A 19,559-nucleotide genomic window follows, 5' to 3' on the forward strand; every position below is an offset into this window, starting at 1 on the left:
TGTAGTCTAGGCATGTGCCTTTATTAGCTTCACACATCTTTCAGGGGAAGCAATAAATGGAAGCATTGGTCATTTTTGGTCATTAAATCTTCAGGAGTATTTTTCACAAGATGAGACCGTCAAGATTCACGCCCCAGTAAAATTCTAACTTAGATTATTTATAGCTGTTTCTACTTCAAAATTCTCCTGCAGTGGAAATGAAATGCAAGACTCTACAACAGCTCGTTAGGATTTTTGAGAAGAATCATTTAGTCTTAAAAAAGGAAAAAAAATAATCCCACAGTCTGAGGGTGAACAAGGCTAATTGTGAAATCATGTTGAATTCAAGGGACAGTTGAACAGGGAAACACAAACAAACTTAAGGATGCTAAAAGCATGAAAGCACTTAATTTAAATATTTTCTAAATTATACGTTCTGAAACTGAGCTTCATAAAAACTGCTTGTATTTAGCAAAAGAATTTCTTAACTAAAAAAAATAACCTTCAGATCAAAATATTATACTTAAATGGAAATGAAATTTTCTGTTCTTCCAATTCAGCATGAAAAAGCTGACAATTTTTCACTCCCAGCCATCCTGCAATGGTTTCCCCCATTTATTTTTCCAGATCATCCACATAACAACAGTTACTCATGACAATCTAACCACGTCCCCTCTCAAACTGCGCTATTGCTGCAGGTTTCCCCACAGCCACAATGCCATAGAGTAGCTCCTGAATGCTCTGCGTGGGTTCATGAAGGCAAATTCCTAATGGCACGTAGGACAAGGAGCCATTCGGACCTGGTTTTGCAGCTGGGAAGCTGGGAACCCAGACTACAGAGCCAACGTGAGACCACGCAGAACCATCTGCGCCACAACTGGGAAGAGAAATCAGATCTCCGAGGTTGTGACCCGGTGCCTTAAACCCAGAGATGCTCCAGCCTCAGCAGCATCGTCCTCAGTCGCAGCCGTGCCCGCTCCTCGAGAGATGGCTGGGCTGGGGAAGGACAACAGCAGCTTCTATTCCACAGCAGAATCACGGAGGAATTATCCCCGCTGTTTCCTGAGCTTTGAAACAATTTTTAGCTTCTAGAGGAAAATCACAACAAACAGTATGAGATGAGAGAACATGAAGAATCAGACAATGAGAGCAGACAGAAACAAGATGGCAACACACACCAAACCAAATGAAGAAAGATGAGCAAGTCGGACAATGAGGAAAAGAGGATTAAGGAAGATCTAGCAGCCAGGCACAGTAACATATAATGAAGTCAGAAAACCGTGAGGTCAAGAAGGAAGCATCACAGCCCAGTAGCCCTGGAGCTGGCTATTCCTCTGTTTCCACGGCCACCGCTGGCACCTGGCTTACCTGGGGCTTGAAAAAAAGCTCTGCAGACTTTCAGAAACTCACTCTGCCTATCTGTTATTAAAGCATCTCTAACTTCTCATAGCAGAAATGTTATTTAATAGATTCCACCGCCACTGCGTGCAAACTCTCCCTTTTTTAGCCAGTGAAATGTACAGCTGAACCATGTGTCCTGAAACAACCAGAAATTAAGAAACATACAAACAGGTACGAGCAGACGTCTGTTGTTTTCAAGAAATTGCTTGTAAGAGATCTTATTGTGCAGGCATCATACTAACTAGATAAGCTAGGAAGATGTTAACTTGGATAAAGCCAACCTCAATTTATGTATTTCCCAGAGGATCAGGGCAGAGCAGGAATCAGTGTAAGCACAACGTTTTTGTGTCACTTTGATGCCTCCAACTACATACTTTCTTCCTGTCCTCCTTTAAAAAGAGTTCCTGAGATCTTTTGTTCCAATTTTAAAATTCTGTTTCTTTTGGTGCTTTTCCCAATGATTGCTTAAAGAGAGGAAGAGAATAATGAGCATGCTTTGATAGCAGATCATAAAGGAATCATTTACTGCAAGGACTCCAATGCATTGTTCTGTCTTTAAACATGAATTATCGAATCACAAGCTATTCACCGAGTTGTAGATTACCAATGAACTGAAACAGCAATACAGCAGCAGCGTGTCCCTTTGATCAAAAAACACACTTATCTCCTTCTTCAGTCTTAGTTAACAGCAATCCAAACGGCAAGCAAGCAGCTTGTTTGGAGGCAGGCTCAGAGCAGCACTTCCAGCAAGTTTGCCCCTCTCTTCCTCAAAATGAAGCTTTCATTTACACCAGCGCCCTGGGTCACCCTCTTACACCAGTGCCCTGGGTCACTCAGTGGCTCAGATTAAGTTTTAAGTACATTTCTTTTTTCCCCCCTAGAGATGCACTCAAGTTACCTGCTTGAAAGCCTCCTAATCACCAGTCAAACTTCAGGTAATCTAAAATACACGTGACTAAAGGGCAGCCCTGGAACAAGCCTTTGTTCAACATCACCAGCTGCATCAAAGTAACAAAACATTTACAAGTGTGCAAGTAATTGTGTGTAAATGCCAAAAAAATGAACTCTAAATGTCAAGAAATTACAAAACCAGCTACATGTCCTCTATCACACAATTTGGGAGTAACGTACTGTCATCTCCACGAGACACAGCAACTGACATATGTTCTAGCAGAGGTTTTGCCAACGGGCACCAGGATCTGCCTTTCCTCACCACGCTGCTGTGCTCGCCTGTCCTGCCAGCCAGCACACACCACCAGCATCCCCAGCAGGCACTTACCCAGCAAACAAACAGAGGTGGTCTCCGACTGCGATGAACTTTAACACCGTCGCCTAGCCGTACGCAACACCTGCTCACACACTGATCACTTCCAGACTAATAAAAAAAAAGTCTTAATGCCAGTGGCGCCTCCAGGCAGAGCAAAGGTTTTAATCAGAAATTAGAGGGTATTTAAACAGAGCTCCCCTGAACAATTGTCAAGTGCAGAAAATGTTGAGAGACTTCCACATCATCTAAATGAAGGCACCTGCTTGGTTTAATGCATTGGGTAATTGGCCAGTAGTACTTATCAGCAAAAAATATCATTAAGGCCGAGGAACTTCCACAGACTCCAAAGAACATTTATGCAGACACAAACAGCATCCTAGGTGCAATAATCAACATAAACGTAACTTGAATTTTAACAGGGTTTAATGCCATTTACCCAGCAGTACCAGGTCATATCACAGCCGTGACCTGCCTGCTACTATGAACAGCTCTTTCACGTATCTGAGACTTCCACTGTCCAAGATTTTCTGAAGCCACCAAGCCTTCACATGGAATCCTTTACTTCTACAACCACCAACCACTGGCCATTATTTATGAACAGAAACACAGGAGGCGAATTTACGTACTTGGGGAGGAAGGTGCACGGTAAAGAAAAACAATGCATAAGCAAAGAGACTATAAAAGAAAAATGCAGTAATCTGAGCATCCTATGCACTGCTCCACAGTCCCCAGTGTCTCAGCTGTAAATCCCAGTGACTATGCAGGGCGCTGCGCTTGCTGCAACCCTGCACACTCCACAAATCCCACATTACCCCTCCTTCTCAGTCACTCCAGCTTTGCTGTTAGAATAAGCCTTCAAAGAGGTTTTGAGCACAGATGCCGAGAGGAAAAATTACATTTCACTTGAAAGGAACCAGCAATTTGAATTCAGTATTCTGTAGAAATGGATCAAATTATACAAGAATCAGACACTCCTGTCTTGGATTAAGTGTCTGCATACGTATATATCCCGGTGGAAAACTCTGCACCTTCATTTTGCATCCTGCCACAAGCCAAATGCAGATACAATTCAAGACAATTACTGAACTGAGCAGACTTACCTTCATAGTTAGCCTGGAAGCCTTGAGCACTGACTGCGTAATCACTCACAAGCCACAAGGACAGCACAACCCCTGTACTCACAATAGGAGCAGGCAGCTGGAAACCCGTTAACCTGGAAGAAATCAAGAGGAAGGTTACACTCACCACTTCTGCCTTTGACCCGATAGCAAATCCGAGAGATGCCACTCCGGCCAGTACACACCACAGCCTGAAGCAGGGAGCATCAGAGCTGAAGGAAACAAACCGGTACAGCTTCAACAAATCCTGGGCTTTTAACACCTTCTGGCTTACCAGAGTAACTACTAATGTAGTTCTTTGTAAGCTGGTTTCAAATAGGGTCAATCTGCTTCACACCTCGTTCAGTAACAACACTGGCTCTGCAGTGCTCTGCTAACCCCAGCCCTGTGATCTCAGAGCAGTCACCGAGCCCTTCAGAGAAACTTTCCCTGTCCATGAAATGGAAGCAATATTTAAAGGTTGTTGTGTGAGCCCAAGACATTATTCAAAAATGCCTGTAACGTGTTTTGAAAACCTCGGAGTAAGAGTATCAGGTAAGGGTCTGAAACATTATACAAGCTATATTAAATCGAACACAACCTAAAATAGCATAAGAGAACAGGCAAAAAAAACTGATGCCCCAATTAAAGCCCATCAAGGTGGCTGTCTTCAGAGTATTTGTTCTGTATTGTACAATGGATAAGGTTTGAAGTTTCCAGGAATCCTCCCCAACCCCCACCCAACTGTCCCTGCGAGAACAATCCCAAGGATGGCACTTTTCATCCTGCTACCTAATATGTGCCACAGCGAAGATTGCAATGGTTAACACCTCTTCACTCGGTGAGGAAATCAAAGCGCAGGGACACGAAATCATTTGCAGAAGACGATCTAGCAGATGTACTGCAGGAACTGCCTAGAACACAGACACGTGCCCACCGGTCAGGGTAGAAAGAACTATAGAGAAACGGGACAAGTCTAGCGAACAGACCAAACCCAGCACTGCAGAAGCCCCTCACCCAGGTGTCCTGCCCTCCCACCCGCGCTCCTAGAGCTAAACGACAGCTGTTAATTTTATTACAAAAGTCTGTTCAGTAAGGATTTTAAACCCGCATTATGAGATTCCAAACACCAAGTCCCGATACTGTGTTGACATAGCCCAAGAACAGCTAATGTACATTTCTCACAAACAATTACAGTTTTATACCTTACAAGCCTTCGCCTTACACCCGGCTACGGTGATTTACATAATTGCTTTAAAACAAATGTTCCTTATGTAAATCTCTCGTATTAGATTCTTGCCTGCCGTTATCAAGGACAAATTCAGATGCAATCCCCCTTGCCTGCTAACTGTCCTAAACCCAGACCTTTACAAAACCACAGAAGCAGCAGCAACCAAAGGCGCTCACTGCCACGAGGTCTCATTTGAGATCAAGAGTGTTCAAGCCGGGAACCAGATGATCTTCAAGGTCCCTTCCAACCCAAACCGTTCTACGAGTCTGCAATGAAGTAGCATGAGATAAACCGGCTACAGTAAGGCAGTTTGAAGCTTCTTACATCCTCAGAGGTTTATCCCACATCTTTTTATACAGCAGCTAGCCTTTCTTACAGAAAGCGCAAAAGATTACTCGTGACACGAAGCACTCTGACCTCTTAAGAAATATCTGTAAGCCTGTGTTTGATTCAGAGTATCTCCTCTCCTCGTATATTACATGGAATGAAAAAAGCACCCACAGAACAAAAATCAGATCTTTAATTCTGGGGGCCACCACCCTCTCCCTGACCATGGGCTCGGGTACCAGCACACTGCAGTTCCCAGCCCAAGCAATTTCTCCTTCGAGCAGCCACCAGCCCCTGGCAACTTCCAGAGACAGCGATTGTACTTCCCTGCAGTTCTTCCTCTAGCCTTAATTTAGTAAGCCTAAAAATTATTTAAAATAGATTTAACTCTGACAAATGAAAGCTGACATGCGCTGCCTGAGAACCTTATTAAAGCAAAATTTCCAAACTGGCAAAGTTCACACAGTTCCCAGTCAATTATGGAAGTCAAATTTTATGTCAGCAGAGAAGTACGTACTGGCTGTCAGCATAAAATCCGTTGTCTGTACAAGCTGGAAGGACAATTGCTCCTGTTTATTAAAAAATAAAAGGTTCCAGGATGTTTTAAGGTCCAAGATAGTTTTATCATGCACAGAACTGAGGAAAAGCGCCATAGTTTTTATTAATTTATTTTGCAGTTTAATTAAACTGTTCTACTGAAACCTTCATGCACTCAAAAAATCCAGGCAAGGCATGGACCAGTTTAATAAAAACACACAATGGACAGCAGAACCTGTCAGTTTTTCTTCCTCTAATCACCATGCACTGCTTTATCATTATCTAGGAATTAGTTAACGATAGGCTGTGCTTTTTATATCCAAAATAGATCTGTTCCCTCTGCACTAAGCTTCCTGCATCACAGATTCTGTTCACAGTCTATGTACCAAGAGGACCTCGCTTCACAGGTGTTTCTTTTAATTCCAGGCAACATTTATACATCTGTTTACCTGTAAGCAACTGCACATGTCCCATAGGAGTCAGTGGGAAATAACTGCTACCTGGAACAACACTGCCCTCAAGCATGTATTCGTATTTTCTAGTTACAGGGCCTTAAAAGAAAAGGATAGCCTGTGCATAAGGGCATGAAATTGTAAGTGAGGGTTTGTTCTCAGTCTTTCTACAGATTCCACATTGACTGAAGACACAATTTTCATGGGAACCTCTGGGCTTCCTGAACCTCTAAAAATTAATAAACCCATCCATCTCTCCAGGCCCTTAACTTCAGAGGTTCATTTGTGTCTATCAAGTGTCCCTGGAGCAAGCAGAAGAAAATGGGCTGCCTGCCTGCACAGACAGTGACCAAACACTGTCTTCCCCTTCAGATCAAACAGCCTTTCTGCCCACAGATGATGAAAAGTGCCCCATTAACGCTAAAACCATACTTGTTCAGAAGGAAGCAGGAAATACTGCTTCAAAAAGAAAAAAAAAAAAAATTCTATGTAGCAACTCCTACCGTCTAGGCCACTAATTTCTGTATCTGCGTGTGCAGTGAAAACCTGCACTGGAAATGGGACTGAATTCCTCCCATTCCTCACTGGAAGCAGTTTCGGTCAAAATGAAAGGTATTCCTCCTCTTAGGCCTTCAGAAACGCACAGAATTAAAAATTTTCTGATGTCCTCTTCTCCAAGCAGGAGCACAGGCAGCATCCTCTTTAAGAAACAATAATTTAACCAGGCTCATGCTCAAATCACTCCCGTAAAACCTCAGTGCTCCTGTTCCAAAGACCCAGGACAGCCAAAAGCTTGGCAAGGCACCCTGCCTCGTTTTGACCTGGCTGGTAAACTGTCCTCCTGCCTTCCTCCCTAAACCTGCACCCCAGGCAAATTTAAAGCACAGGAATCAACCTGATGGCAGACAGAACATGAAACCATTCCCCTACAGCCTCACGCAGGAAGCAGCAATTCTGACATCGCTGTTATTTAGTGTAGCAATAAAATATATATATATGCTAATGAGAAAGAAAAGCAACAAACTCTGCTTCTTGTTTTTATTAAGGGCCATAACAAGAAGGTGAGGGCAGTAATAACAGCACACACACACACACAAAAAAAAAAAAATCATCTTCCATTTCTTCTGTACCTCTGGCCAAATGGATTATTGAGTGATTATCCCCTTAAGTTGCTCGGAGCCAACACTGATTGTGTGAGATTTTCAATGTGTTTTTCATTGGCTTAATTCTGCTCCTACTGCGAGGCACCAAACTAAACCAGTGCCAGAAATACCACTTCATAAGCTTGCCCTTGCTTCACAGTACGGCAAAAATCAATATACCAAAACACATCAGCACAGAAATCCTCTCCTCTCTTTGCATCCCTCTTCATTCTTCACCTCGGGTTTGCCACCGACATGGCAATATTTCTGGTGCATGGCTCCACGTTTGCAGAACAGCTTTGCTAGAACCAGGGTCAGTAAAAAATAGCTGCTCTTGTAACCACCATCCCTTCACAGGTTCTCCATAGCGCCACGAGCACCAGTGCCTCCCAGCACACCAGCAGGTGCTGAGGCTCAAGGATCATACGCTGGGTTCTAGGGGTGCTGCTCTCCACTCCTCACCGAGCTCGCCTCCGTGACCTACCACCATCCTCCCTAATGCCACAAAGTCCTTCCCCAGTGGCAAATTGTCCCGCTGAGCACCAGAGACCCACTGACTGCTGGGCGCAGCAGGTTCAACCCACAACTGAACACTTCTCTTGCCCTAGGAAAGGAACAGTCAGCCAGGACAGCCCACCTTTCTGTCCTGTTGCAAATGCTCTCACCTCCATCTGTTGCATATTATACTGTTCCACTGTATCAAGTACAACTGCATCATAAACTGTGACGCAGGCTCCCGTTTTGGAGTGCAGGTGCCATAATTAAAACACAGCACATTATTTTTCTGGTAGGATGCCCACCATCAGCTCAGGCTGCAATCAAAATAGTTATTGCAGCTGGCAATCCAACAGCCTTTAAAGCATAAATGCTAGAGAAGTGTCTCAGAACATCTAATGAAAATGCACTGGATTGCATCGTTTAACCCAGCATTAAATTACACTACACCATACTTCAGTGATTTTTTTCCTGCATGTAATTTAAAGGCACCTATTAAAGAAAATTTCCCACCAAATGAACCACACTCTTCACTATATACAGTTTAAATGACATCGTTCTGTTAAGTACTAATCTGACACCCTTGCACTATCCCAGGACAACAGTCGAGCCAAGTCAGGTCTAAGGGACTCGTTGAGAAAACAACGGCTCAGAGTGGGAGCGGAGGGGTCTCTGGAAGGAGCCGGTGAGCGCCTTGCATGCTGTGCACCCAGCTAACAAGGCAGCAAGTCAACCTGAAGTCATGGGAAAAGTGCATTCACGAAGTATTCAGCTAATCCATTTTCAACCAGGGCCAACAGAAAGAGCCCAGTAACCTCCAGTTGCCTTTCAATCAAGTTTTATATGCCTTATTCAGCTAGATGGCTGGCTCATGCGCACAGAAATCAAGAAACTCACTGGCTTCAGTGAAAGGCCAGCTGTATGCTCAGCCTTTCCTCTGAAAAACAGCTATGAGTGAGAATTACTACTTGCAACTTTCTCAATGTTGATGAAAAGGATGTGTAAGCATCGTACACCAGTTGCTGCAGGCAGAACACCATCAGAAATACGTACGTATGTATGTATGTTTAAAAATTAAATGTCTTAGGGGAAACTGGAAACAGCCACATGCAAAGTTAGTGGTCGCTCACAAGTGTCCTCCTCTCAGGCTGCCTGATGGAATGTAGATCAAGACTAAGAGAACAAATGCAAGAGATGAGGGAATTTACCCACAGCAATCCATCTCGTCTCGGACCTCGTTACAGGTAGCAGATTTTTTCTTTAAAGACACAGTTGCTGGTGGGTGTGGGGTATAGTCGTCTAACAGGGAACAAAACATCATGTCATTCCTATTAATATCTTAGTTTTAGAAATCAGTTTTAGATATCATCTTTCATCCTGAAGAAGTTTAACGTCTCCTCCAAATCATGGGCCAAATCCCAAGAGAACCACTGTGCATTTCAAATTCTACTGTACAAACCTGGCAAAAAAGCGACCCGCTGATGCCCTAGGCACACGGACTTGAATATTTGCAGTAAAATTAAAGCTGACAGGTCTTTGTTTGTCACATATCATTGTCTGCAAAATTCAGTGGTAGCCCTGACTCCAGGAGGGCTTTCTCCGCCACCTCGCTGCTGTCCCACCTGCTCCAGTGTCATTACAGCTCCTACAGCCTCCTCCTCCTCCTCCCAGTGCCCCAGTACGCCTCCACCTCGCTCATCCCCTGTGGGTGTACCACAGGCTGCTGCTGCCTCGGCCCCTTCCACACATCTTATCCCTTCTATTTTCAGCAGGGAGAACTGTGCAGATCTTTTCCCCCCACTTTCAATAAGCATGGATGAAAGGCACACCCAAGGAGGCAGCTAACTCTCTGCTAGCATTTCCACAGGCTTGTCTGGTTCAGAATTTTTTTTCCTCAGTGGTCCTGTTAGTTTTTCTCTCTTTCTCTCTGTATTTATCAACAAAACAAGGAGTTACAATAAGATGTGAGCTTTTTAAAAAAAAAAAACACAAAACTATATTGGCAGAATAACTGGTACTGTGAATGTTCTCATTAATCATCAATAAACCAAGCAGAGCATAATCTGAGAATACTTCCAGCTCATGCATGCTGCAGACACTTAAAAGCCAGTTTTGTCTGCAAGGCAGAACTCACTGGTGTTACAGACAGCTGTCCTTTGATTTTAATCCCTGTAAGGCTTAAATGATGCTCTGGACCAAAAAAAAAAAGACTCAGACAGCTTAAAAGGGTACTGTAATGATGTAAGAAAAACTGTATCAGTTCACATTTGGATTTACTCAACTTGTTGGAATGATATATGCTCAAAACCAAGCTGTTTTTATTTTTAAGTCAAGCTACGAACAGATCCTGAACAATTATCTTCAGAGGCATGCTGCAAGCAGCAGTAACTCCTTGCATATTCTCTGTTCATATTTCACCAAGCTACTCCACTGTCAACCAACGCCACATGTCCCATTTTATCCCACATTACCTTCCAACCCTCCCCTCTGCCCAGCTGTTTGATAATTAAGTTGCTTCTGAAATAATATAATCCATTGGCTCTGACATGTATTACTATATATTTTTCTTACCAAGACGGTAACATGCATTAGGGAAACAAAAGCTGCCTCTGCCCCTTAAACTTGCTCACGATGACATATACGACACCTACACATTTGTATCTTTTTTTTTTTTCAGGAAATCAATCCAACACTTTGCAAACAGTTCTCAATCTAACCTCACGCAACGCAGCCCCCCGTGCCAGCATGGCTTAGGAATCAACTGCACTTTCTCCCCCCCTCCCCCAAGCCAGGTATAATTCATCAAGGCACAAGAGTCCTTTGCTTACCTGACACCCACAAAGGCTTCATTAACTAACACAGTCTCCAGGGACAGTCACCGGGCTCATAAATTCCAGCCTGGATGGATTTCTTTGCTAGTTTAAAATGGGGTTTGGGTCTATTCCTACTAGAAAAATGTTATTTATAGAGCCTAAAGCCAGCAAAGAGGTCTAAAATATATGAGGCCTTCATGGCTCAAGCTGGGAACAGGTGCTAAGCATCAAATTTCAATAAATTTAATTTTCCATACAGTGCAATAGAGTAGGAAGACCATGGAATTAAGATTTATTATTTTTATCATGTCCCTTCCATGCTCATTTTTCCTGTACTTTCTCAGGTATCAGTGAGATGCAAGCAGATATCTGACGAACCTTAGCATCTATATTCTTAGTTGCATTATTAAAAACCAAAAAAGAAAAACACAAATTCACAGAAAAGTTCACCAAATTTCATTAACCTCTTGGCAAATCTGAGCTGATATTCTGAGTAAACAAAGACAAGTTTGGATATAAACCAAGGAAAGCTCAGTAGTGTCAATTCAAAACTTGGCAGTTTTAGGTTATTTCTGGGTTTCTTAAAAAGAAAAAAAAAAGAAATCAGGGGCGTGAAATCTAGTAAATGGGAAAAATAAGTTCTTGAACCCCCCTGTAAATCACACAAGGCTTAGTGCTAAACACAGTGCGACTGGTGAACAGCAAGAAAGTATCGCCATACCACAGGCATTGCAAATACCCCAAAATTCACACCAGACCTTTAGTGACGTTAACTCTCCTGCTGCATGCTGAGCAAAAGTGTCCTGCCGCCTAAAGAACTTTACATTTCGATAGACATGAGCGTTCAAAACCGCTTTAAATGCAAGAAAGGCAGAGTAAATGCAAGAGTTCTCAGGCCAGAAGCATTCCCAACAGAAATGCCACCTTCTAACTCATTCGAGCTTGTTCACCCAGGAGGCAGCTTTTGAAACTGGGAGTCAACTGCATGGCTACACCCCCAGGTATGCCACTAGCCTGCCGAAAAGCTTTAGGCAATCCTCCGAACCCCAGGCTCCTTCTGCACCCCAGTCCCTGCCGTATACATTTCTGACCACCCACTGGTCTTCCCTCCATCAGAGCACATGGAGATTCCCAGCTGAAAAGCACCAAGCAGTAGATTTATGGCAAACCAGTACCACGGAACTGAAGATAGAAGCTCCCGTTACTTTCCAGTACTGTAATAGGCGACACAAGCAAGCAAAAACTTCAGTTATGACTTCCTTAGTATATGTGCTTTTACTGTTCCTCCTGTTTTCTCTATCTAAACCTCAAGAAGGTAAAATCTATACAAATGTACAGAGCCAAAGCTGACATGCAGAGTGAATCCAGGCCTCATCTGTGCGCCCCTTTCATTCTTTATGCATACAAAACCCGGATTTGAACTAGACTTTAGTCATCAGACTTAAGAGAATCTTTACTTCCCCCAAGTGAGCATTAAGCTGCAGCATCAGGCAAGTCCCGGGCTGTGATCCATCTCGGTGATTTCCATAGAAGCTCAAGTCTCACTTCCAAACATAACACAGGTATGCCAATGCTCATTCCTTAAGAGTTTAATTTATAATAACACATAATAAAACAAAACTTAATGGCAACAGGTGAGAAGGAAACAGTAGAAGCTTACTTTCTATAAAGCTAAGAGTTAAAAAGAAGCACCCAAATGGAACAAAGAAACAATCCAAGTTGTCCTCCCATAGCCAGGGTTGTCAAAATACAGGTTAATACAAAACTTTATTTTTGGGTATGTTGTATGATAAAATGAATCAAATACCAGTGTTCCTGCCAACGAAGATTTATCCAAGAAGACTGTAATATTGATTCATGTCATATGTAATCGTCCATTCACTTGCACCTTGTGTGAACGCTGAATATTGAGCAGAACCAGGATAAAAGTATTGCTGTCTGCTGATGTTTAGCAGGAGAGCTCAGTAACACACAATGCACTAGAGGTGAAAAGCACTGGTTTCAAAGCCAGCAGCATCAGCGCTACTGCTTGCACTGGAGCTAGGCACTTCATTCTGTTTCCATACTCCTCCCCTGCCACACGTACATGAACGGGGAACAACTTCAGCGTGAGGATGTCTTGCCACACACCTGCATAGCAAAAGGACCCGATTTCAATAGCTTACAAAAAATATTATATAAAACCACTAGAACAACAGCATTTCGCCCTTCAATTTACAAACGGATCAGTGACAAAAGTTACTAAACAGTTCTAATGAAAATATTTCTCCCTCCAAAACTTTTTATTTTATTATAGCAGCTCTAATCAGCTGTAACGCTAAATATTATAAACATCTCTAAAAATGCAAGGGCTATTACTGCATCTTTGGACAGCAGCAGACTTAAATTTTCCAAACAACTACAAACTCACAAACAGACAATTATATTCTTTATTAAGAAAAAAGACCAGATGTCAGCAGTTGCTCTTGCAGCACACCAAAATCCTATTCTGAATAGTCTAGAAGGAGCCAGGCCACCCTCCGCCGCCCAACAGGAGCATAATGAATTAGAGTCCACGGGCACCGAGGATTTGTCAATTTTCTATTTGAGACTGCAAGTAATAGCAATCCACAATTTCATTGTATCTTCAACGATCTAGTAAGATTGTATCATCTCCTGTAGACTTTCATTAATTTTGATAAAAGAGAAATACACACTGTCTAAACAGGTGCTTTGCCTGAGAAACTCTCAAGGTCAGACTTTATAGTTACAAAAACTTCTCGACCTAAAGATTTACTACATTCAATAGAACATGAAAGCGCATACATTTTTCCTCCCTTCGGGAAAATGGATTCAAAGGCATGGCTGTGAACTTGGTTTTGTGCTTCAATTCTCTTCCCCCAATATGGCACACGGACCCTCCAACTAGGAGCTTTTGAGCTTTACAAATGTAAAGCAAATTTACAAATTTACAAATGTAAATGCAAAAATAAAACATTCTGTCATTTTACAGATGGGAAAACCAAAGTAAATAATTTGCCCAGTGCCACTGAGCCAAGCAGCTCCTGGGGTCAAAACTGGACTAAGACTTCTCTTGTGAGGGGCCACCAGCATACACTCTGTGCTCTGCCCAGTGCCGCTGGTACCACCACCTCTGCACATCCATCGCTTTGCCGCACTGCTCGCAGCATCCTCTTCATGGGAGGCTGACACTCATTATCAGTGAAAAAAAGTGGCCAACTTTATGCTAACTGATGTCAATATCTATTGACCAAAGCGCAATCATTTTTGAAGACCTGATTCTGTACTAATAAAGTCCAGAGGTTTTTTTGTACAGCTTCTTACGCAAGCGGCATCGGACTAGAGTTACCTTGTCATGCAGTTCTGCAGTAACACAGCAGTCAGGCAACCCAAGTTCAATAACTAGCAGCTAACAGCTAATAACTCACTGCGCCGCTTAGGGCAACTCGCTGAACTTCCCTGTGCTGCTTCCTCCCTTCGACAGCGATACAGCAGACCTGTCCCTTCTCGAAGCACTGTAAGCTAGAAATGAGAAGCACCATGCAAGGGCCACGGGTTAGTTCAATTTCTCTCCCTCCACTGCTAAACAAAAAAAAAAAAAAATCTAATCTCACTCGGCCTGACCCTAAAAGCTCACCCACTGCTTTTGTAAATTGCCACTCCTGCTAAAAGAATAAAAGCAGCTCTGTCTAAAATAAACAACTCAAGATGGCTAAAAACGCCTGTGACCATATTGCTTTAAACACCGCATACATACACGTGTAAAAAGATGGTAAAACTTTCTCTGTATAGAACAGTTATTAGGAGAGCACCAGCAGCTACTGTCTTTATCATTACCCATCTTTGATAAGGAAAAGGAGCAACCCCACAAAAGCTATTAAAGATCTCACCATGCATCTGGAACGCTGTAGAAGTGAGGACCGTGGGGTCTACGGTGATTGTACATCAGATCACGTTCAGACTCCACAACCCCCTACTGCTGTCTAACAGGCTTGGCACCACTGTTGGAAGTCCACCTGAAGTAAACCCATCGCCTAGAGGGATCTAGGGAAGAACGGATGATCCTGGGCTTCAGCAATTACTTCGTATAATTAAAAGCAAAGCCCTAAAAGTGCGGATAAACTGCAAGAGGAAAAGCTGAGGAGGGGAGTGTAACACGTAATGCTACAAGAGGTTAACAGTGGAGCCCAGTAAAACTCCAGTCTGCTGTCTCAGCACGCTGCACATGGGGCTCCAGCGGCCAGCAGACACACCAGCAAGGTCCTACAGGTGGGCACTTCATGGGCAGCTCCTCTTCCCTCCCCCCACAGCTCACCAGCAGAGGAGCAGGAGGCCTCCACCAGTCGCATGAAGTGGGGCATGGAAGACCAAGGACACTCTGAGCCTCCCCAGAACTTCCACACGCTACTTGAGTTCACCTGTTTAAACCCCGCCTCGACTACTGATGACATTCAGTGCTCACAGATCTATCAAAAGCAGGCCGTTCCAGTGCAGAGTCTTAATTAAAATCTATTAGATGTTGTCCAATTACAGAAAATCTTTCTACTCTTAATACAATTAGCATACCTTAATATGCAGCAAGAGTCACTGTCGAGGGTTTGCTACTGGATTTTACCTGGAAACATGGTTAATCAGCAGTTCAGAAGGGAAAACAATACTTTGTTTTCAAAATTGGTTTTATTTGAGTAACAGCAACACCTTAAGGCCCGGGAACAGACAACCCCTGTACCAACCGCAGCAGCAGAGAGCCATACCTGGAAGCAATTCTGTAGTTCAGACTGAATGTAGAGACACGGCCAGCCAGGAAACTACTTCCCCAATTAATATTTTATTCATTGGCCATGAATAAAAGGTTCTAATTTTCAGCAAGAGCCTATTCCACCAGATACTGGTACAGGACACAACGCAGCAGCAGGCCTTGGCGCAGACAAGTTGTGTTTGCACAGGACGTGAAATGTTGGGAGAGAGCAGCTATTTTAACCCTTAAATCAGGACCAAAGCTATTCCATCACCTTACGTCTCCACCTGCCAAAAGATCAGAGTCAGGCCTCCTAAGCTGACTGGATTCAGCACGGTAGCAGAAAAAAAGCTCCCACCCCAACTCAATCATCAGCTTCTCTCACTCATCCTGATGCACACGCTCCTAGTAAGTATGGGAAAGTTGAATACAGCCTCTCAAAACCAAACAGCCCTAGATGCAGTTGCATTAACTCCTACAACTTTCCTGGATTTTCAGACCCAGTCCCATCAATTATCTCACAAAAAGTTTAAATACTTAGCACTTAGTCAGAACAAAGGGACAGGGCCACTGGCAAAAAGCCCTAATGCTGCTGGAGCGGCTCAAACAAGTATCTTACCAGGAAGAAAAAAAAAAAGTATTTTATTCTACAAAGCAGAGAACACAAATTCAGGTGGTTTTTTTTGTTGTGTTTTGTCCCTGTGGAGTTAATGTGAAGTGACAAAAGATTCTGCTAAATGGAAAAGGGAGGTAGGATTCTGAAGTTCACTAAAGATGACAAAAGGATTTAGCCGGCCCTCCATTTTATTTATCTTTATCCTTAGTAAAAAGAACTGTAGTCACCTTGGAGACATGAGGTAGCTACAAAGGAATATGCCACAGGACCAAAGGTGACAACGCAAAATCCTAATGTAAATTCTGCGTATGCCCAGACGGCAAATGCTATTTCTCCAGGAACTTCTTTAACAGTACTGAACCCAGCAAAAGCAGTACCTGTGAAGCCAGAGCTCCAGAATGTTATTTTAACGCAGGTTTGCAATTCTGCAAGCAAGAACATATGGCACATAGGGGGAGAACTCTCCCCTTCCCTGTTCCCTTTATCTCCTCCTCCCCTTCCATTGTTTTTAAGATCAAAAGCTTTGTTCTCTTGATCGGTAATTAAGTACAAGTCACCCAGTCCAATTCTTCAAAAAGTAATTAAAAGGTTATCAAGGAGAAAGAGGCAACATACAGGTGTTCCTGTTGTATCTGTAAATAGGTCACCCCAGTAGATAATTCAACTCTTATCACTAGTATCACATAATTTGAAGTTCAAACAAAATACTTAATCTTTCAGTCAATTAAATATGGCCAAAGAGATGGCATGGCTTCTAACTGCATACACAGCGTATCGACGGCAATCCTCCTCTGAACTCTTTGGTCATTCGTCAGGGAAGAAGGATGAGTATCTCTAATAAGAACAGCAACTTTAACAGAAGACACTGTGCATAACATGGAGACATGAGCTAGAAAACAAGTTATTGACAGTGAGCTAAAGGCAGTATAGATCTTTGCTTTGCTTTAGGTATGAAGCTATCGCAGTAGTGATTTGCAGACATCTCGAACCTTTCAACACTTCCTCGGGATCAGAATGGGGCAGTTCCTCACAGCTTTGTAAATATACACCTCCTAGTAACTTCTGTGAAAGTGCAGACCGCACTGCTATAGTTCTGGGGATAATGAAGGCTTTTTCTTAATACACTGGCTCAAACGAACGTTTTCTTCGCCAAATAAATTCAGTATCATTGAAACATTTCCTTTGAACAGGGAAGGTAGACCAGAGGACAGGGCAGTTGCTTACCCACATCACACAGGAAGGAAAGCCCACGGTTGTAAGATCACAGACGTTACCCCAGCGTTGTTCAGCATGTGTGCAAGCAAGCAATCTCTCCTGATAAAAAAAGATTACATATTCTGGCCCTTGGGCTTTCCAAAGTAGTTTTAAACATCTTTGGAGCCTGACTTTCTAAATCCACCAGTCCTATTTTGATTGTTAATTCAATGGCACCCTTCAGGAAAACAGAATTTGGTATGAAATGACCAGATATATTAGATAAGAAATGACCGGGATCTGAGTGCAAGCCTGAAACTTCAAATAAGTAAATTAGCAACTAATCTAAGATTCTCACATTAAAAGCATCCTGCAAATTATCAGCAGCAGATGAAAAAGCTTGAAGATATCATGTGGCTTTCTTGTTAACTACTGTCTGGTTATGTCACATAACAGTCTGACACAAAAAGGTGCAGAGAGTCTCCCAAATCCCATAGCAATCTTAGATCCATAAATAACTCCAAATATTCAAATTTTAGTCAGGTCTCTGCTGAGCTTCTAAGCCCAGCACAGTGGGAAACCAATCAGGAAACCAACCTGATTGGAGCATCCTCTTCACAATGACACAATCAGCAAAGCACAATGGGAATTTGCAAAAAGACTATTCTTGAGTAGCTGCAGTTTTCAGATCAGGTCTCCACATGCATCCCCTCTGATCCCACTGGCAGTACAGAATAGTTAGGAACTTGAAGGATGAGCACTTGGGAGAGTTTGGTCTGGTGGAATGAGCACAAACACCACTTAAGAGAAGGGAAAGCCAGAGACAGGCACCGAAGGGAAGTTACAAATCTCATCTGAACTCATGAAAATACACAGCTCGCCTACTCAAGCCAAGGGACAGCCAGACCCGCAGCCGTCACTGTTCTCAGGTTTCGAAGAAGATTCTCTTAAGTGGTCCCTGCTGAAAGGCAGCGTGCAGCGTCGGGGAAAAACGAGTTATTTGAGAGAAGCTGAAGGAGCAAGGACTCAGAAACAAGCTCTGATTTTAGCAAACAAAGCAAAGTCATGGAACTGAAAGATGACAACAGCCCTGGATGTCTAAATTAAGACACAGAAACGCGTTTAATATTCACATACTCATCACAAACGCGCAACGCAAATTCCCTAATATATAGTAAAGCAGTTTATTAGCAAATGTCTCATTGGATTAAGTCTGCTCTTATTCTATTAGGGAACTTTCACACCACATTAAATTGCAAGACAACAGGGTGTTTGTCAGCACACAATGAACACAATTATTAACCCCTTCCTAGAAACACAGAGAGATGACACTGTGACACATCAGGCCAGGGAGGCTCTCAGGAATATATTCCATTAAACGGAACAGCAGCGTGCTGAGACAGCTAACCATTCTCCACCCCTCAGCACAAGCAATTATCAACAGCAAGATCATTCTCTTCTCCCAGGCAAGCAGGCATGACCTGCTGAAAGACATCAGTGATGCTCAACAACACAAGCTCGAGAATGGGAGAAGCAGAGATACAATTCCTCTTCATTAACCTTTTTGTTGGTCAGCCTTGAAGACACCAAACAAAACAGCTACCTTCTCTACAGAAGCATGTTTAGTTGGTTTTTTTCCTTCTTTTACACTTGCTTACAGCTTATTTTGGCCCGCCTCCTGGTAGCATGAGCTTTGATGAATGACGCATGGTCATCCATCTTAGAGTGCTGCATTTCGATGATGAATTGAGTACATTTGGAAAGCAGTCTGAGAAAAAAAGAAAATTGATAGCCACAGGAAAAAAAGAAAAGGGAGAAAGAAGAAAAAAGAAAAACCAAATGTTGGGCAACAGCTACAGAGTTTAACGAGGCAAGATTGATGTACAAAAACATATAAGCTGATCAAAGCGAGACACCAAACAGCACAGAGGAGCAAGCTCCAGGTGTTGAAGTCGCTAACCTAGAAACACCAGGGGAAGAATGCAAGCGTCCATCATACAAAATTAAGTGAGATATGGGCTCTTGCAAGTCCTAAGTGCTTTCAGACCTCTAGGAAGCCTCCTCAATACCTTTCCCCCCACACACCTATTTCACTTTCCTGTATTGTACTAGATAGACCCCATTTCCTGAGCACCTTAGCTCCTCATTAGAGTTTCATCCCACAACTTAACACTCACCTACCCCAGCTGCACATGAAGTTCACCAGCAATGCAGAGGAAGGACCTTATTTGTCTCCTCACCTTCCACTAGTGCAGGGCTACAAACTATCA

General features: G+C 43.0%; 1 protein-coding gene across 1 annotated transcript in view; it reads right to left on the reverse strand.

Annotated features, from left to right (window-relative positions):
- Window positions 1-19,559, reverse strand: part of CSMD2 (CUB and Sushi multiple domains 2) — a 305,956-nt gene that overhangs the window by 255,954 nt on the left and 30,443 nt on the right. Inside the window, exon 3 of the mRNA XM_056332990.1 lies at window positions 3,748-3,860. Within this exon, the coding sequence (XP_056188965.1) occupies window positions 3,748-3,860 (113 nt within the window). The remainder of the gene's footprint in view (window positions 1-3,747; window positions 3,861-19,559) is intronic.

Source organism: Falco biarmicus, chromosome 3, assembly GCF_023638135.1.
Source record: "Falco biarmicus isolate bFalBia1 chromosome 3, bFalBia1.pri, whole genome shotgun sequence".
Taxonomy (NCBI): domain Eukaryota; kingdom Metazoa; phylum Chordata; class Aves; order Falconiformes; family Falconidae; genus Falco; species Falco biarmicus.